This window comes from Theobroma cacao, chromosome 3 (assembly GCF_000208745.1).
Source record: "Theobroma cacao cultivar B97-61/B2 chromosome 3, Criollo_cocoa_genome_V2, whole genome shotgun sequence".
Lineage (NCBI taxonomy): Eukaryota > Viridiplantae > Streptophyta > Magnoliopsida > Malvales > Malvaceae > Theobroma > Theobroma cacao.
The window spans coordinates 7,410,318-7,429,897 of NC_030852.1; the positions used below are offsets into that span (position 1 = coordinate 7,410,318).

The following is a 19,580-nucleotide window of genomic DNA, read 5'->3' on the forward strand; positions in this document are numbered from 1 at the left end:
ATGTGGGGGGATGTACATGAGCCGGGAGTGATTATGATGATATTGATGTTTGTCTATGTAATTATGCATATCTAGATTTATGAAATGAAAGCTCATGAATGTGATATATGGTTGACATATATGTGAAATTTGACACATTGTACTTTGAGAATTTTCCTGAGTTTTATGTTGATTTTGTTAGTTTAGCAGGATGGCTTTTTGATGAGTGAGGAAAAATGTTTCTCTTGTTGCTCTGTTTTCGTTGCAGCGAAATTCATGCTCGCTGCAACGAGAAACTCTCGGGTTTGAGGACCTTTCACCAGAACTGGTTCTCGTTGCAGCGAAAATGAATCTCGCTGCCGCGAGATAGTCACTGTAATATCTTGTTGCAGCGAAAATGAATCTTGCTGCAGCGAGAAACTCTAGGGTTTGGAGGGATAGACTGGCCGAAAACTCGCTGTAGCGAAATTCATTCTCGCTACAGCGAAAAACTTTCTGTTTTGTCTCCTATCTTGTCCAATTGCTGCCCTATTTTTCACTTCTTTACTACCATATCTGAGCATGGACTTCCAACATTTAGGATAAAATGAGTTAAGTTTAAAATGAGGGGGTTTTTAATATGAATGGAACTAAATTGCATTGTTTTGAAATAAGTGCATTATGATTTTAAATTCTCCCTTGTTGTTGTTGCTTGTTCCCTTCCTTGTTCACTCACTGGGTTTATACTCACCATTTTCAAATTCAGGTTTTCAAATCACGAGGCAGCCGGTAACTATAACGAGGTGTCCTTGTAGACCTGTATCCATCTTTTGGTAGGTGTCTCGGCATTCGGTAGTTGTATATTCATTCGAGTCACTCCGCTGGAAGTCGAGTGTTATTTTGTTTTGTATAGACAAACTTAATGTAAATTATTAGAATACATGTTGTAGACATTGTATTTAAATTTTTAAGGAGTAATGCTAGTATGAGTTGGCAATGTATATCACTATTTTGATTCAAAGTTATGAAATATGACTTAGTGATATTAGATGGAATTATAAGTAAGATAAATAATAGGTTTGCTTGGGTTTAGTGGATTACGTCCATTGGACCCTTGCTCCGGTCATGACCCGGAATTTGGGTCGTGACAAAATCATTCATTATTGATAATATTTGCTAGTTAGCAGAGAGTTTTTATTCTCAAAATTTCACAAAACAAGAAAGACTTATTTTGATGTTACAATTGAGGCATTACGAGCTTGATATACCTCATCATCAAAGTTTTGAAGATATTAAGACATTTTTTGAATTATGCCAAAGATTAGCAGAAATAAAAAAGTAAAAAAATTACTACTTGATTAATAGATTGATTCACCTAATTTTGACTCTTTCGGTTTCTACAACAACTATAGAGTGAGCCTTTTCAACAATGAAAATTGTAAAAATAAGGCTCTGGAACAAAATGGATGATGAGTTTCTTGTAAATAATTTAGTTGTTTATATTGAGAAAGACATTGCTAGTGATAATTCTATTTTATAGAATTATTTTAGTCCAATTTTGTTATTAAATATTAGCTAAGTCTTTATTTTTTTTACCTTAGTTTTTAATTATAATTTAGTTATTTTTATTATTAGTTATTTTTATAAAATTATTTTAATTTTATGTTTATTTACTTTAAATTGGTCATTATTTATTAGTTTTTATATTTTTGTAGGAATCAAGGGAATTGGGTTTAATTTTAGAAAGTAAGGTGTTTAAAGGACTCAGAATTCTAGTTGCATATGCTTCAGTATTTTGCCCATAATTCTCACTACAAAACTCCAAATGATGCGATGTTTGGACCATTGAAAAGTTAAGAGACAAATCTAGAATGTTTATGGGACCACTTTGCCCAGTTCTACCTTGAAGATAGAAAAAATTGTGTTGAAAGATGACAAGGCGTGATGCTGCAAGAATGAAAATTTTGAAGATGATATTTGATGTTTGGGCCTCATTACATTTTTAAACCCAAAAGTTAGAGTCAATAGTTTAACTTAGGGACTTTTAGATTAAGATTATTAGTATAAATAGGATATTTTTAGGAGAAATTAGAGAGAGACAATCTTAAAAGATTCAACAAGCTAGAAATTGAGGTTGAAACTTAGAAAGCAAGGCTGCAAATATTTGTTTTGTTTTCTTTATTAACTTTTATTTTTCTTGTTACTCTTGATGGTTAAACTTCAAATATTTTTATTTATCTTTGCAATTATGTGTAGCTAATTTTTTTTTCTAGGATTACAATTGAACTCACATGTAATCTAAATTTTTAATCTCTTTCTTACTTATCTTTAATGGGATTTGAATTATATATTTCAATTTATTCTTAATACTTTTAATTGCCTAATCACCAATTAAATTGATTTAGAAACTTAAACAAACTTAGGAAAGGGAGTTTAGTATAAACTAAAATTAAGATAGCATATGATCATATTAATTAATTTGAATATAGGATGGAGATATACCTATATGCCATATGTAGCCAGAATTAGAGCTTGAACTTAATAAATCTATTTTAATTTCAATTCATATAGGGATATAGTGTTTTGATTAAAATAAATATTTTCATAAAATGAGTCAGGAGACCTTTATAAATAATTAAACACTTTAGGTTAGCAATTCAACCTATTGAAATAAGTTAAGGATGAGAGGTAAGATTTAAATAAAGTGTGAGAGATATTGTAATCTTAGGCTTGTTTGATTTTATTTTCACTCAAGTTATTATTACTTTAATTTTTCTTTATAGTTTAAATTTTAGTTAATTAGTTTTAATTAATAATTTAGTTATTTGATTTTAATTGTTTGGATAAGATTAAATTGTTCTAATTTTAGTTCTTAGTAAAATTTTATATCAATTCTCTGTGAGATCGATACTCTCCTTATTATTATGTTATCTTTTCGATATGTGTATTTACGTAAATAAAAATTTAACTGATAGTTAATCTTTTCAATATAGAATCAATAATTAATGAATTTTAATCCAAAAATTACGATCGGACAAAATTTTTTTAAATAATTATTATAAAATTTTTTATTATTTTATTTACATATTATATAAAATTATTATTTATTATAAATCTTTTAATTATTAATTAATTTAAATATTTAAATATTATTTTTTTATTTTAAATTTTAATAAAATTAATTAACTCCGTCCTCGTTCAATTGTCTCCTTAACATTGAGACAAGATCTATGGGCAAATGTGTGGTTCTACTTACACTTCCATTTCGACTTCCCATCATATTGCTGGAGGTTGTCTATGGGCCACATCCCAAAAATCTAGGTTTGACCTCTCCTTCAGAATAAAAAAATACACAACAGTGGAAAATGAACGCATAACAGTGGGAAGGTGAAGGTACGGCCCTGGTTGTACTATTTATTTAATTTGTGTGGTTTCGTGCACTAGTGGATTGGTCAATTTGGTATGGTTTAGCTTTCAGGCTTAGCTCGATACTTTATTGCTATCACTTTTAAACTGCCATAACAAAAATCCACTTAGGGCATCAGCCCTGATCCTCACAAAACACAGCAAAATGATGGGGGTGTGTTGCCCAATACTGACGGACCTACTGTTTTTGTGTTTGTTTCTTTTTGAATCCAAAGGACAACTGCTTTTGGCACCATCTGGAAAATTGATCCAATTTGATTCTTGTTTACATTTGAGGGCTCACATTTTTATGCATCATCACAACGTGGTTGCACTTTTCTCAATGAAACTATGCCATCCCATATCTGCACACCCAAAACCATATTACTCTTTCTCCAATAAAGCCGCAATGACCAGTTAAAGAAACGTTCTTTAAATTTTTTTTTATTGATTAAAAGGGAAAGGCTATTAATTCAATCAAAATTTTATTATTTTATTTTAAATTTTATTATTTTTATAATTATTATTAATTAATTATAATTAATTAAAATATTCTTTATTATTTAATATTTATACCATGTTGATGCATTCACATAAAAAATATTATACAGTTATGTTAATATATTATATCATTTATTATAATAAGTATCTCAATTTCTCTTATAATACGTCAATATATCACTTCAATTTAAATAATATAAAATAATAAATAATTTTTTAACTAAACCAATCATCAATTGAATGTAATAAAAAAATAATTATTTATTTAAATTTTTTTAAATAAATAATTTAAAAAAATTTTAAATGTTATGCTAAAAAGAAAGAAACAAGGAAAAACAAGCGCAGAGGAGGGAAGAGAAAAAGCCAATTTTTATGTCCTTGTATTATTACCACCCAAATCCAGAAAATATAAAGGAGCAATTAGTCCTAAGATAGCAAAGGGCAAATGCATTGCGCCGATATCACTAGGAATTAAGAGAATGAGACAAGCCAGCCAGTAAGGAATACTAGCAGCATTTATCAATGTTTCACATAAATATAGCAATGAGGTAAGGTAAATCCACAAGTCTCTCTCTAGTCTCCTTCAAGGTTTCCAGAGGATGGTTGTCTCAGCAATCATGGAAGTGACAACATATGGATCCATGTTTGAAGCCGGCCTCCTGTCCTCAAAGTAACCTTTGCCACACTTCTCTGTGTCTCTGCCAACTCTAACAGAGGCTCCACGGTTTGCCACTCCCTGTCCATTCAAACACATAAATTTTGATTCCATTTAGGTGCTGAATTTTTCCAACTATCAATCTTCTGAGATTTAAAGGATATGAATTAACATGAAAAGCATATAGTGGGAAGAAATTAATACCCATGAGAAGGTGTTAATGTCAGCTGTTTCATGCCTTCCAGTCAAACGACGCTCATTGCCTTCCCCATATGCAGCAATGTGCTCCTTGTGCCTCAGTTTGAGATTTTCTATGGCTTTCTTGATGATTTCATACCCACCATCATTTCTCATGGACTTGGTGCTGAAATTACCACGAGAAGACAAAGCAAGGCCAGAGGGTTGTAAAGAAGATGAAAAACAGCATAGAGTAGGACAGCTAGAAAAACCATTTCCCTTTTACCATTATCTACAAGAACTGGAGATAGGATGTGACGTAGGAGTACAAAATGAATTTTGATAATTTTTTATATTAACTTTTGAGAATCTGGGTGCCAAATCATATGAATAATGGAGTGTTCAAAAAAGTATAGGGCAGATTCTAGACTAGATGTCTTAAATCACGTATATTACCTATAGTTTGTGTGTGCGCCAGCCCCATTCCAGTCACCCTGGTCAGAAAACCAAAGAGATGATAGCGTTTTACATTAAGACAAAAGAAATGAATCAAATCAGTAAAAACCTCAAATGTTGAAACCCCACCTGGATGGGTTTAGGGTCAAAGGAGAGAACCACTCCAGCAATCTCAGTAATCCTCTGTCATTGAAGAAAAAGAAGTTCCAAACTATTCAGTTTCACCAAGAAATTAAGAGTTAAACCTCATTGCAGTCTTTGTTCTAGTATACCAGTATAAGTTCATATTACCTCTAGAAGGTAACGAGCCACCCAAAGCTCATCACCTGCAGAGATGCCAACAGCAGGGCCAACTTGAAATTCCCACTATTGAAGAGATGAACACCATCAGGAAAATAAATCAATTATTGTATCAGTATGCATGCAGGTAAAGTGCAGAAAAAATGATACTATAGTAAGTGACTGATAAAAAGGCCCAGACAAATATATGTACCTGGCCAGGCATCACCTCTCCATTGATGCCACTAATATTGATGCCAGCATAAAGACAGGCTTTGTAATGGGAGTCGACAATGTCACGGCCAAAGGCCTTGTCAGCTCCAACACCACAGTAGTAGGGCCCCTATTCACCCAATCAACATTGCCATTTATTTACACAGTTTGGAATTAATGAACATAAGAGTACTTAGCAAAGAGCACAAAATTTTAGTACTACAAAAAGGAATTAAGAATGGCTTACAGTCTGATGAAATAATAAATTTCTATGCTTATTGTCAGCGAGTAGGAAACCAACAGAGAAAGAGCAATTTTTTTTTTGTTTGATAAGGCAAAAATCAGGCAGAAAAACACAATTGAAGAGGAAAATTAAATTTTTGGGATACCTGGGGTCCAGGATAACCACCAGTAGGCCACCCAATTGTCCATTTGACTTCTTTTTGCAGCAAAGTGTACTCCTGCTCTATTCCATACCTATTATTTTGTTGCATGAAAGAATATAATAAAAATAAGAGAATCTGTCTAAACTAGACACAGAAAAAAAAAAAAAAGAGAGAATATTCTTGAAAATTCATAGTTAGAACTCACCAGGGTTCTTCTGCAACAACTTTAGGGTGGCTAAATATTTTTGCTGCATTATATCTCTTATTTGTCGGAATCGGTTCACCAGCAGGAGTGTACGCATCACACATCACCTAAACAATTAGGAACAAATAGATGGATTAATAAACAGAAATTATATAGCAGTAAGCTAATTGGATTTTTTTTATATGATTAATCAGTCAAAATTTTATTCATATTTCATGGTACATGGAATGAAAGGGACATACCAGAATGTTGTTGCCCCTCCTGAATGGGTCCTTAAATATTGCTTGTGGGCTATTTTGAGAAACGAAATGAAAAGAAAAATGCAAATTAGTATACTTCTATCAACTAACTTATGAAATGAAAGGGGAAAGAAATGGAGACAGAGACTGGCAAACAGAGCATACTATAAGATGACTTCACTGTCTTCCCCAGGAGCTTGGCCAGTGCTTGAACCATCATAGTTCCATGTTGGCAGCTTTTGAGGATCGCTTACAGGTGCAGGAAGAGTCTGTATGTCCCCATACAAATCAAAAACCAAAACAACTTACTAACAAGGAAAAAAAAAGTTTAGAAATAACCATAACAAGAAATCATAGATTACCCTGGCTTTGCTTCTAAGGTCCATTCCAGATCCACCAATCCTGTTCAATGATTGATTACAAAGACATGGTACAAATCATGAATCAGAATTTGATCAAGAACCCATTAAACCAAAAGGGAAGAAATATGATGCCACTTAGTTAACGGCAGAAAGGATTAATAACAAGAGCAAGATCTGGGGAAAAGGAGAAAAGTTACCATAGGTACTCAGCAATGACCTTCTCAGTGGTTTCCGAGAGGTTAAGGTTGACAAGATCGGAGAGCAGAGACATGTCTGCAGAGACAAACTGAAAATGAAATAGCGGTCAAAGGACACTAAACAGAGAAGAGTTTTTTTCCTTTTGCTGGATGCTTATCTATGTATGCGATGAGAGAGAGGGAGACGGTGCAGCGGAAGGGAGTTGAGATGTCTTTGCAGTTGCTATTTAGGCGTTGAAAGTTATAGCACTTGAAAAATAGTACCTTTGAATTAGATAAAATAATAAAATAAACAAAAAATCACATTAATTATTACTATTGATATTAGTCGTATGCTGTATGATCAGCCACGTATTGCTTTGGGTGAATCAAAATCAACTAGTATTTATTTCTCTTATTATTATAAAATGGGCTACATTTTGATCTAATTCCATTTTATTGGTTTTAATTTTATAGCTTGTAAGCTTGATTCTTGCATTCTTAGTAATTTTTTTTGTAAATTTTGCTCCTACCTAAACTAAAAAAAAAAAAGCTTTAGAGGTCATAGTTGAATGACACACTCGGCATTCAATTGAAGTAGTACCTAATGACTATGTTTATATATAATTATATATGTGATTAATATGTAGTATTTTAGTTTTTGAAACATTGAAATCAAATAGGTATTAAAATGGAATCAACTCAAATCGATTCCTCAATTGAAAATATTATTTGATTCAGCTCAAATAATTTCAATTTTGAATTTCATGAATTGAAAATTGAACTGAATTAAATGGTTAATTTTAATATTTTATCCAAATGTGACAAAAAATCATTTTGCACAAAGTTGAACATTCTGATTCAAATCGAGTTTTGATTATATAATTTTTTTTTTGTTTGCTTACTTCTATTGTTTAAACTATTATTATACAAGATCAAATTTAATTTTAAAAAATTGTATTAACTTTTTTTAAATACATGTATAAGAAGAATTACAAATGTAATTTTTCAAAATAAAAGAAAGATTATATAATTTAAGTATCTTACTTGTAATAGGTAGGTAAAAGCAGTAAAAGTTTATAAAGCTTCCAAAAGCAGATAGACAAAATAGAGAAAGATCATGTAAACTGAATTAATTCAACTCAATTAATTGCTTATAAATTCATATAACTATCACTTGAAAATTTAACACAAGAAATAAAATATTGATAAAAATGGTAGGTGAACGGGGGTAGGTGTTCACTGGATCGTGGAGCTAGTCCTTATCTAACCGGTAAGTTTTTTTATTTGATGGTTTAACCACCATTGGTAAATTTCTCTTTTTTTTTATTAACCCATTATTTTGGCAAATAAGCGAGAAAAATTCATATGATTTATATATATATATATATTTGCACACGAAAATACATGGATTAATATTTAATAATTAAAAAATTTTAAAAGTTTATAAAAAATCATCTATACACGTCAAAATATATTATGTAAGTTTTTAAGATAATTAATTATTTAAATATTTTTTAATAGATATTTTATATTTAATCTGTTTATATTTTAGTCAACAAGTTTGAAATAAATTCAAAATTAAATTATAGATGAAAAATAAAAAATTTTGAAATCTAGAATGAATATGAAATATTGTAAAAAGTTTACAAATTAAAGATTCAATTTTGATACTATAGTAATAAAATAATGACACAAATTTGACATACTTTGAACTATATTTTAATATAGAACAAATATAAATAAAAGAATAAGTAAATTTCAAAAGTTATTAAATAGCTGATCTGACAAAAACAAAATAAGTAAAGCTTAAAAATGCAGTAAGTGAGAAGGACTAAAGTAATTAGTAAAGGTTGTTGCTTGCACTGCAGAGTAGATATGTGTGGGTCATTGTCCGGAGACCTTGGAAACTGGAATAGCCTATTTTTCTTTGGATGCATCCATTAAAATACACTGCCAAAGTTGTAGACTAAACTGCAGAGCAGGGGCAAGGTCGCTACATAGTTGGGCTCTCTCGTAGATGGTGATGACCTGATAGGCGGATGGATGGCATCTTCTGCCAGCTCTTGCATGCAAACTTGTTTCTCGTATGATGTGAACAAGGCCTGCCATCAGGACCATAGAGAACAAATACTGACCTGTTTTTACAAGTTTGCAGTCATCCAAACCAAACATTCACATGTTTTCTGGTACAAGAATTTATTCATCACTTTTTCTTTCTTTTCCCCCTTTTCTTCTTTTAGTTAGCACAAGTGACAAAATAACTCAAGGCGGGATGAATCAAATATTGATCAATTTTTGGAAAACTATTTCCAAATATTGCAAATTTGGGCGAAAATATATTTCAACAACTACAATCAATCAATTAAAGAAAAGATATTTCGACAATTATAATCAATCAATTAAAATAAAATAATGAGTAAAGAGGATAGAAATAAAATTTAAAGGGACATACAATGGTTTGGTCTTATATAAGGCACGTATATCCACTACCTTTACCATATAAGTGTAGATTTTTTTTCTAGCAAACTAATTTTGCTAGACATGTCAATTATTTTTGGATCGAAAATAGCAAAGTATGACCTTGGTGACCTCCACCCTTTAAAATGAAAAGATTGGTGGAAACAATGTGATTGAAGGGTACTTTAGGTATATTGGCTCAGACAATTTCGACCTTGAGAGGATGTCTTGACAAAGGGTTCTATAAATTTACAATGAAGCTTAAAACATCAAAAAGGTGTTATACAAAATGTCTAAATAACAAATTTGATAGATAAAAATAATTTAAGTTGAATTTGACAGACAAAAATGTAAATACAAGAAATCAATTTGCTCAAATCAATGAGGCTTGAAAGTAGAAATTTGCACAAACTTGAGAAGCAATGTATTGAGTTATGATGATTAAGTGAACAAATGTTGAACAGATTTACAAATATATCAAATAACAACATGTCTATGATAGATAGAGTTGATCACATGGGCTTTACTCATTCTTCTTTCCGTGTAGTTGTTGATTCTACTAACTGAGCGTTTCTAGTTTGGTCACCCAAGCTTTTATGTGTTCGCCTGGTAAACCTCTTACTTGGACATGAATTCTTTGTCAACTATAAATCTATCTATAACATACTTAAAAAGAAATTTGAAAAGATTTCTTTTTTTAACCACGTGAAAAGTATAAAAAAAATAAATAAAAAGAGATTTATATATAATGCACGAGTCATAATCTAACTTATAATATAAGTAAAAGAAAATCCCAAAGGCTTCCTCAGTTTATACTACTTCAAAAGAAGCCCAAGTAGGGCTTTCAAGTTTGGTCACGTTTTCGGTCTTTTTTATTGACACTAGATAAATGTACCCACCTCAACGCAGTGAAGTGTAATTTTTTATTACTCATATTTCATCAGCCATGTCAGAGATTTGAAACCCTTTCTTTAAGGCTGGGCATCATTTGACTGACAGAGATCTAAAAACGTGGCTTCACTGACTCGTGGCCAAAAGAGATTTGAGTTTGACTGACTCAAGGGCTCTTGTTTTTTCTTTTGCAAAGTTTGACTCCCATGGGTTGGAAGATTGAAAACGTGGCCATTGTTCTAGTTTACATGTGGCAGAATGAGGAAGCCCCTTTTTAAGTATGTAATAGATAATAGATGTAGCTGACTTAGAAGGGATTTTGAGATGTTTTTCGTGGGCTCGATTGCATTTAGGGTTTTGGGGAGGGGAATTTTTTCTTCAGCTTCAAAAAGGGGTTTTTCCTCTCAGTTCATGTGATGCTAGTTTGCTTCATCGGGAATTGAGGCTAACATTGCTTCCATGAATGGATGATAAATCGTGTGACCTGAAATGGTGCCATCTCTCCTTCATTAGGCTTGATGTGCTGTGGCCTTCTCTACCTCGGTATTATCATTCTTGTTGGGGTTTTTTTTTGTTTTCTCGAGTTTTCTTTCCTTCTTTTCCAGTCGTTGTTCTTTACCGTTGGTGTTTGCTTACCCCTCGACATTGCTCTCAGTTTGTCTTTAAGTGTAATCGGCTTTCCATTTTTCGATTTTGGTTCTGCTTGCTTCACTTTGTCAATTTTTTTGATTTGTTCTTTCTGCTATTTAGCTGCATTTTTTTCATGGGTCCAAAATTTTTGAGTTTTTCTATTTATTTATTTATTTTTACGATTATTTTGCTCCGTAATTATCATGGGTCCAAATTTTTGCTTTTATGATTTTCTATGTTTACAGGTCATGCTGCTTGTGTGCACGGTTGATCAGTAATTGTTTGGTTCTTCTTTTCACAGTTCATGGTCAAACAATAAGCATTTTAAACGATCCCAACTTATTTTCGCTTCTAGCTATTATATTTTTGTCATTCATTTTTTACAATTTTTGATTTTTTTTAATTGTAACTTTAAAATCATAGTCAGTGCCGATTCATGGGAATTCGTTTTCTCTTTTTTACATAGTCAGTACAACTTATAAAGCTAATTTTATTTTATCTTATTTTATTTATTTATTTATGGACTTTTACAAAACAAAGAAAAGAATCCCGGCATAGTACCTATCCCCAGTAGAAGAGATGTTAACTTTTAGTTGATGAGATTGTGAAAGAAAAACTTTTCAAAGTGTGTCAGATAACATGTTTAGTCTATTGTTTCATTTGAGTGTGAAGGAAAGATTTTTATTTGTTTCCCAAGAAATGAATTGTAATGATGGTCACCCATTTGTGTAGAAAAGTTGTTCTGCTTTGTGAGTTTTATTTGCCACTATGCAATTATAGTAATCTCATTGCAGCTTGAGAATTGTACAAAAAGTTCTGCAAAGCTCATCATTTTCATTGAAATAGCAGTTTATAATTCTTGCTCTCTAATGTTGCTTTTCATGACATTTTTTTGCTTATAGTGGTTGTTCAGCTAGCCTGGTAAAAGGTTTGCATCCCTCTTTTAATTCTGTGATTAAAATCTTAGTGAACTATTCATGAACATCAATCCTTTCTTCTGCCTTTTAAATAGAGAAGTGACATATGTTTCTGTTCACAAAGGAAGTAGCCTTACTCACAACAATGCAGGATGAAGGTTGATTTGGTAGAACACATGCATCTTGAAATGTTAAAAGGAATATGTTGGGTTGCATTGACTTCAACTTGGGTGAATGTTGTAAGGGAGCTAGGAAGTAGAGGTATTGGTTGTATTAGGCATTGGATAGAGTAGGTGCCTTATTGTTTTACCATCATTTTTCAGAACCTTGATGCTTTGAATAACATTTTTAAGTTGATCTGCAATGAGCTTTGAGATTCCAAGGTGCCTGCAAAGCTCCTAAGCCTTATTTGCTGGCACTTTCACTTAAACCTCATTGGTGAGATGGTCATTTTGAGAGTGAACTCCCATGTAATAAGAGAAAGAACAAAGAAAACCAAAGACACTTGCTTCAACATTTTTGCAATCTTGCTTTTCTTTGCCTTGCCTCAACCTTGGAATGATTTTATTTGGCTGCAACTGATAGGGGTTTATATAGAGCTTAGAAGTGAACCCAGAATCGTGAATTAAGGAATGATTTGATTACTAATTAACGCTATAATTATTAACACAAGGCTGGCATAAGTCTCTAGGCCAAAGAATTATAGCTGGTGAGAATCAAGATTGGATGGTCTTCCATATTTAACAGATTTATTAGTGCCAATAATAATGATATATATATATATATGTTCGTGATAGTAAAAATCAAAGAAAAAAACTGATTTGTAATGATGTTTGCTGATTTATCAATCTCTAAATAAGGGCCATTTTAAATTGATGATGCTTCGTTATAGGAGGTATTAGATGGACTTACGATATATAAAAACACTTTCTCTTTTGGGGTGCACAAACATTTGCTTATATAATGTTTATTATGTGTTGTTAGCTTTAAAATGATTATAGTTTTGATTATGACAAAATGATCCTAATTTGCTTGAATATTAGTTGAATGATTTTTGATAAGTTCTTGAAATGATTTAGTTCTCATACATTCGTTCTTACATGATTACAAGCTTGATTGTTTTACTTGTGTAAATTCTTGAAGTTATTAAACTTTCACACACTCACACTTCATGTTTACAAGCTTGGATGATTTAGTTGTATGGGTGCTTATAATTCCTCTAACATTCATTTCCATGAGATGTTGAAATTTCAAGATAGGTTTACAAGTGATAGAGCCTATCTCAAAGAACTCTAATATCATCAATCTACACAATACCAAGGTTGTCTCAAGTTAAGAAGTTTATTTTTAATTCAACACTTGATCACAAGGAGGAAGCAAGGAAGGCATAGCTAAATTTAAGTGCCAAAATGTCAAGGAATCTTGAAGAAACAAAGCTCCAATGGATGTTAGAGTATTGCAAGTCGATCCTATGGCAGGACGAGCAAGAACGAACAAGGAAACTTGAAAAATATACAACCATAGTTGACTCTATAAATTCTATAATCGACTTTATGGCAAGATTGATGAATGATGATGAAGAAATGAAGCCATAGTCGACCCCTTTAAGCTTTGATGTCAATAATACAAGCTTTTTAGAAGTGGATTGATTAGATAACTTCTATACTTGACTATAGATAATCATTAGACACAAAATTCAAAAAGAAAATGATTAATTTCTTACTTTAATCACCGTCAATGATTCCAATACTTTTTCAACTATAAAAAGGATCATTTCGAAGCATTTCAAAGTGAGGAAGAAAAAAAAAAAAGGCTAAATATTTGAGGATCAAAATCTTGAAAGAAAATGAGAAAAACAAAGCCTTTTTGAGCTAAAATCTTCTTTGTGCCTTCACTTTAATTTTTATATTCTATTTTTATACTCATTGTTAGGCATTCTTGGTCTATTGTATTAAACTAGCAAAATCCACTTCTTATAGGCACTCTTGTTATTTTTTGTAAAGATTCTAACTCATCTTTAAAAAGTTAGTGTGGGTTTGTGGTTGAGTTTATTAAAAATCATGGGTTGTGCTTGCTCTTGATAAAAGGCATTTGTAAGGTTTGTGGTTGAGCCCGTTAAAAGCCATGAGCTGTGCTTGCTCTTATTAAAAGGCATTAGTAAAGGTTGTTGGTTGATCACATGAAAAGCTATTTGTGAAAGTTTAATGTTTGATCACGTAAAAAGCACATTTTCTTGAGTGGGTTTGAAAGTTCTTAGTGAGCCAAAGGAAAGGATTTAAGCATTTGGAAAAACTGAACTTCTATAAAATTCTTGTGTCTTTATTTTTATTTTTGTTTTGATTTATTGAATTCTATTTTAAGAAAACCCATTTCATAAATTGCTTGTGTTTTGACTTATATTCTTCACATATTGATTTGGCATTTTGTTAAACCTTTTTTAATCATCACTATTGGTCTATCTGTTGTTTAAAAGATTTCATGAAATATTGATCTTGAGTTGCTCTTGTTGGATTCACACTTGAAAATTGTTTTAAGCATTTCAAAAGTAATCTTTGACTTATATTTTGTTGTGTAGACTTATTTATGATTAACATAATTATCGAAGTTTTAAAAAAATCTCTTTTGCAAGTTTTTAAAATGATTTTTGCACTAGGATTGATTACTGAATTTCTATAGTCGACTATAGACTTGATCTAGTTTTGAAAAGTATTTATAAAGACAAGACAGGACCATAGTCGACTAGTTGCTCATCATAGTTGACTATAGCTATTTTGTTTTTTATTTTTAAATTTTTTAATGTCCAATTCACCCCTTCTTGAATATTCTTGATCTTTATTCTTTGAGCTAACATATCTAACAGGTTTGGAGCTTTTATATCGACTTTGTTAACTTTTGAATTGTTTAACATAATTTGATGAGTTTCTACAAATAATTATTTGTGGAGTGATGTCTATTTATTTTTTGATTTTGCAGTGTTTGTGGCTGTTAACAGCCATCTGTCACAATAAGCATTCACTATCTGCTGTAAAGCATGCTAACTTATTCTACCTTTTAATTCTGGCATTTATTTTTGCTGGCTTTAATTTGCTTTATTAGAATTATTAGAATTAAATTACATAATAATACCAATATACTGACAGTAGACGCACATTGCAGAACACCAGATACAAAATGGGAGCAACGATAATCAATATCGATTGTTCAAATCGATGGTTCTACAATTCGTGCAATGAACTTGGAGCAAGCTTGCGCTTCTGTGCTGGAAAGTATTAGTGCACACAACATGAAGAAAAGACACCAATGCCAATGTAAGAAACAATGATTATTTTAAATTCCTGACTATCTTTGTTGGATGAATTTACTATCTTGGTAATTATTACTTTTACAAATCAGCATAGACTATAACAGAACTGGATGTGATTGATTATGCTGTACAAAGACGTTACGAAAACTTGCAAGTTTGATTTAAGTTTCTTAAATAGACTCCAAAATACAGAATTTTAGAAATGAAAAAGTCATACCCTGCTTATGCACATCAAGCTGTCCATCATGAAGAACTAATTCACTTTATAGACTTATAGATTTAGATGTTAAATTGCTTTATACAATACGTAAAATTTGGTTCTTCCTCTTGATTAAATTTTGTTATGGTTTTAATGTGAAGAAAAGATATAATTTTCATCTTAATATAGATATATTTGTTACTGTTACAATTGTCACATTTGTTACTCTAAGCTAATTGTAGTGATCGAGAGCACCTAAGAGATTCTAAGCCACAAGAACCTTTCATTTTCAGATAGTGACACTTTTATTTCGTATGTTGAAAATTATGATTTATTGATGGTACTCAAATCTTTAGAGGTTTAACCATTTCATTTGTGAATATTTGTTTTATTGGCATAAAAGCTACAAGGCTACCATGTAATAAAATTAGAAAACATTCCTTGACATGATTATTAAAAGCAAAATAACACTTTCATTCTGATATATACATTAAACGATGCATCTTTATGGTTTTAAAGCTTCTCAGAATTAATGTCAGTTCGTGGATATGTATAGTAGGTTTTGCTGTATGTTTTTTTCCTCGTTAAAACTTCCAAAAACATGGAGGATAGGCAATCTGAAAATTCGGTCTAACATCTACTCCAATTGAAGAAGTAAAAAAATTATAAATCAAGATCACTTCTCTAGAAAAGAAAATGATTGTAAGTTCTTTCCAAAAGGCCAGATTAATTTTCTATGACATGAGATTGCTATTGCTGAATATGAATTGAAGTTTTTTATTTGAGAAACAATTGTTTATTAATGAGTTAATTTGAAAATGAATGCTTGCTTTGGAAATTACTTTTTTTTTGTAACATTACGTAACTAATTTCATTCTCATATTTCTTAAATGACGGCAGCTTTACTCGCATCACCTTGCTCACACCTCTTTGCTACCTTCGTTGGTGTCAATATCCTGCTAGAAACTGCTCTGCACATTATCATAGGACTTGGCTCCCATTTTAAAACAATTACCTCAACATTCAACATAAAAAAGGATAACTAAATACTAAATGCAAAACCGCAACTACATTTATAAACCATAACAATTACGCCATCTTAATATTATATTGTTTCACATATAAGCTGACAAAGCTGGCACTTTAAGGGGTTTAAGTGACTAATCTATATTTTAATTTTATTAAATACAGGAGATCACTACGAGTGAAATATTATATCTAAACATGTCAGAATCTATTTTTGATCTTAGGAAAGATTTAGGAACTTATCTTTAAAAGCTCTGACGGAATTAAATTGAAAAGACTATCCATCATATCCAGTCTTTTATATTTCCTCTTGTTAATATTGTACAGACCATAATGATCGCATTATTTGTATATCATTATATTTTCATTGTCTTCTTGCTTTTGTGTGCTTATTCCTTTTCTATTTGATTTCTATTTCATTTTTATACCAATATTCACTTTTATGTTTGTTTATCATCTTTTTTATCATCTTTTTTAACTAAATATAACAATCACTTTATATGCTTAAGTATACAACATGAGCAGTTTCAATAATAGTTGTTCTCCATATATTATCTGTCTGAACATTGTCTGCAAAATGATTAAACGTTGCATTTCATATAGCTATTGCATAAAACTCATTTTGAAAGATGATACTGCACAAATGGGATTATGGCATTTGGCAGGCCAGTAGAGAAATTGGTGGGAACGACTATCACGAATCTTGTAGCTGTCAAGATTATCCATCACAGGACATTGCGTGGATCTGTTAAGGGTTTAATCAACCAAACAAAAACTTTTATAATAGGTCCCGCCTTAAAGAGGAATGAAGACAAGAATTGCAAACTGTAAGATGTTGATTGTGATGAGATAGCAAATCAAGAACCCACCACTCCAACTTTTAGCAGCATCTTTGGATCATCAACACCTCCATCAATAATTCAGCAACCAAAGGAGCAACCCTTGCAATCACTAGACAGCACACAGGTGGCCAGAGAACTCTTTTTTGAGAGCACACCTCGAAAACATCTTAGCTCTAGCAAGGGGAAGAATTGCCCACCAAAAAAGTATAAAATCAAGTTTAGTTTATGTCATTGCATACTTACGCTCTTTTATTTCAAAATAGGGGACACTCCAAACCAACCCCTTCACAAAAGCATGGTTGAAGCCGAAACTTTTTTTGAATCTACTGTTGAAAAGACACTGAAATTTGTTTGCCAGCTACATGTTAGAACGCCTTATGTTTTTGTTTCGAGGGTATATGTTTCCTTGCACACTTTCACTCTATTTTTTGTATATTCTTAGAGTGCTGGCAATACAATCACAAACTAGGTTAATCATAGTGCATATATTTTGTAATAGCATGGCATAAAAACTCAATCAAATTTAGCCTCAATGATAGGTGAACATCTCTATATTTTGTAAAGCTCTACCAAAGCCTTATGCTGTATTTTGTTTACAAGCACTGGCTTTTGTTGCTAAGCTAACCATAAATGTATAAAATTGCACTTGATTAAGGATATTGGCTTACATTTTCACATCACACCTCTAATAATTTTTATATGTGATTTTAATTGCAGTAGCATCCATCATTCCTTACCCACCAAAAATTTTAAAAATAAAAAAAATGATAAAAGCAACTACTTAAACATGCCTATTACTAACCGTGTGCAACGCATGGGTTTATCTCTAGTATCTTCTAAAAGTGTCCTAAAATCTAGCTAAACTTGGGGACAAGGCTACACCCACTAACCATTAGTAACTGCTTTTTAAGAAGATAAATTTTGGTAGATGTTAAGCTGTAAGAACTCCAATCACCTTGTAGTCATTCTTGTCTTGACCAAATATTCTATTTTCCACCTCTTTTGATTCTCAAAACTAACCAATCGAATCATAGGGGTAGTTGCAAGATTTTAGAAATCTCATCTTGTCATCCACCATGCCACATCGGCTCTTGATCAAATTTTGTAACCAAGTGAATTTCTATCAACTTGGTATATTTTTTTTAACATGTTTCTAGCTACATGAATAACTAAAATTTTGACACATGGTAGGAACTTGGACCTTTAAGTTTCTCACCAAATGCCACATGTAAGTCATGCTACAATTGGTACACTTTAGGTTTAATCATTGCCTCCTCGTTTTGTTAGACAGAAAGCTCACTAGATTGCATAATGAAATGAATTAAACAAAAGCCTTATCAACTAGAAACTGCATTTTGATTGCTAGCAACAAGCACTTACCTTCCATTGGAAAAACATTTATTCAACTAACCTATGAGTAAAGGCGGACAGAAGGTGGATGGTGGGGTGGCGTTTTTAATTTTTTTTATTATTATATGTATAAAATTCGAGATATATAATTTCGTCGACCTTGTATGATTACCCTTTAATCACCTATTATGCAAAGTCCTGGATTTGCCATTGCCTATGAGGCAAAATTAGCTTTTGCTATAAAGGAATCCGAAGTTGATATCTAATTGAAGCACTTCTATTTGTCTTGAAGAACAACAATAGCTTCTAATTTGCCATATTGATATTTTCCAACAAAACTGATGGCCTTTTTTCCTTTATCATAACATCTAGTTTGTACCCTGTGAGAATTTGCCAAAAATGGTTTCTATCTTGTCTCCGTTCCAATAGATCAATAGCCGGTGAAGTGAGAAGGAACGCATTTGTTTGAATCGATCTACTAGCTACCTAGCAAGGCAGTGTAGGTAAAGGAATAATTTACTACAAAGAAAGCTAATAAAGATGTCTTATTCCTTAACATGAGGTTCATAGGTAGTGAAATACCCTATACTTTGATATGGTAATAAATAAAGTTGATCGAATGCAAATTGAGGTCAATTAAAATGTTTAAAATTGATAAAAGACGAAAGGAATAGTTTAGGATAAAATATTTCGTAAGTGAGAAAATAATAATAAAATAATAATAATTTTATCGGAGGAGAATTTGTGAGATAAAAGGCGATTTGGAAGTCAAGTGAGGCATAATAAGGTATTTTGGGTACCAAGGAGACAAGATAAAATTTTTAGAATAAAATAATATTTTATTAATGAAATAATATTAAAATATTAATATTTAGCCGGATATCGAAATCAGTCATGAAGAAGGATCATATGGTTGATCCAAGTGGGGGAGAAGATGACAAGCCCGACT

General features: G+C 31.6%; 1 protein-coding gene and 1 long non-coding RNA gene across 2 annotated transcripts; one reads left to right on the forward strand and one right to left on the reverse strand.

Moving 5' to 3' along the window:
• Window positions 4,216–7,268, reverse strand: LOC18604409 (glutamine synthetase nodule isozyme). Its single transcript, XM_007036871.2, has 12 exons — window positions 7,034–7,268; window positions 6,837–6,876; window positions 6,640–6,743; window positions 6,478–6,526; window positions 6,236–6,342; window positions 6,034–6,121; window positions 5,646–5,774; window positions 5,444–5,518; window positions 5,282–5,335; window positions 5,153–5,190; window positions 4,724–4,883; window positions 4,216–4,600 (listed from the first exon to the last, which is right to left on the reverse strand). Exons 1-12 carry the CDS (start codon window positions 7,105–7,107, stop codon window positions 4,448–4,450), a joined length of 1,071 nt encoding a protein of 356 aa, XP_007036933.2. The 5' UTR covers window positions 7,108–7,268; the 3' UTR covers window positions 4,216–4,447.
• On the forward strand, window positions 10,654–17,848 carry LOC18604410. The gene is made up of 3 exons (XR_001927217.1): window positions 10,654–10,906; window positions 15,067–15,218; window positions 17,105–17,848. It is a non-coding gene; the product is annotated as an uncharacterized LOC18604410 (long non-coding RNA).

What these genes read in the sequence shown, in the direction of transcription:
- LOC18604409 (XM_007036871.2), bottom strand. Translation starts at nt 7,107, where the DNA reads ATGTCTCTGCTCTCCGATCTTGTCAACCTTAACCTCTCGGAAACCACT. An exon ending in TGGCTCGTTACCTTCTAGAG is followed by an intron (nt 5,336 to 5,443) that starts GTAATATGAACT and finishes CTTCAATGACAG; the next exon opens with AGGATTACTGAGATTGCTGG. An exon ending in ACATTAACACCTTCTCATGG is followed by an intron (nt 4,601 to 4,723) that starts GTATTAATTTCT and finishes TTGAATGGACAG; the next exon opens with GGAGTGGCAAACCGTGGAGC.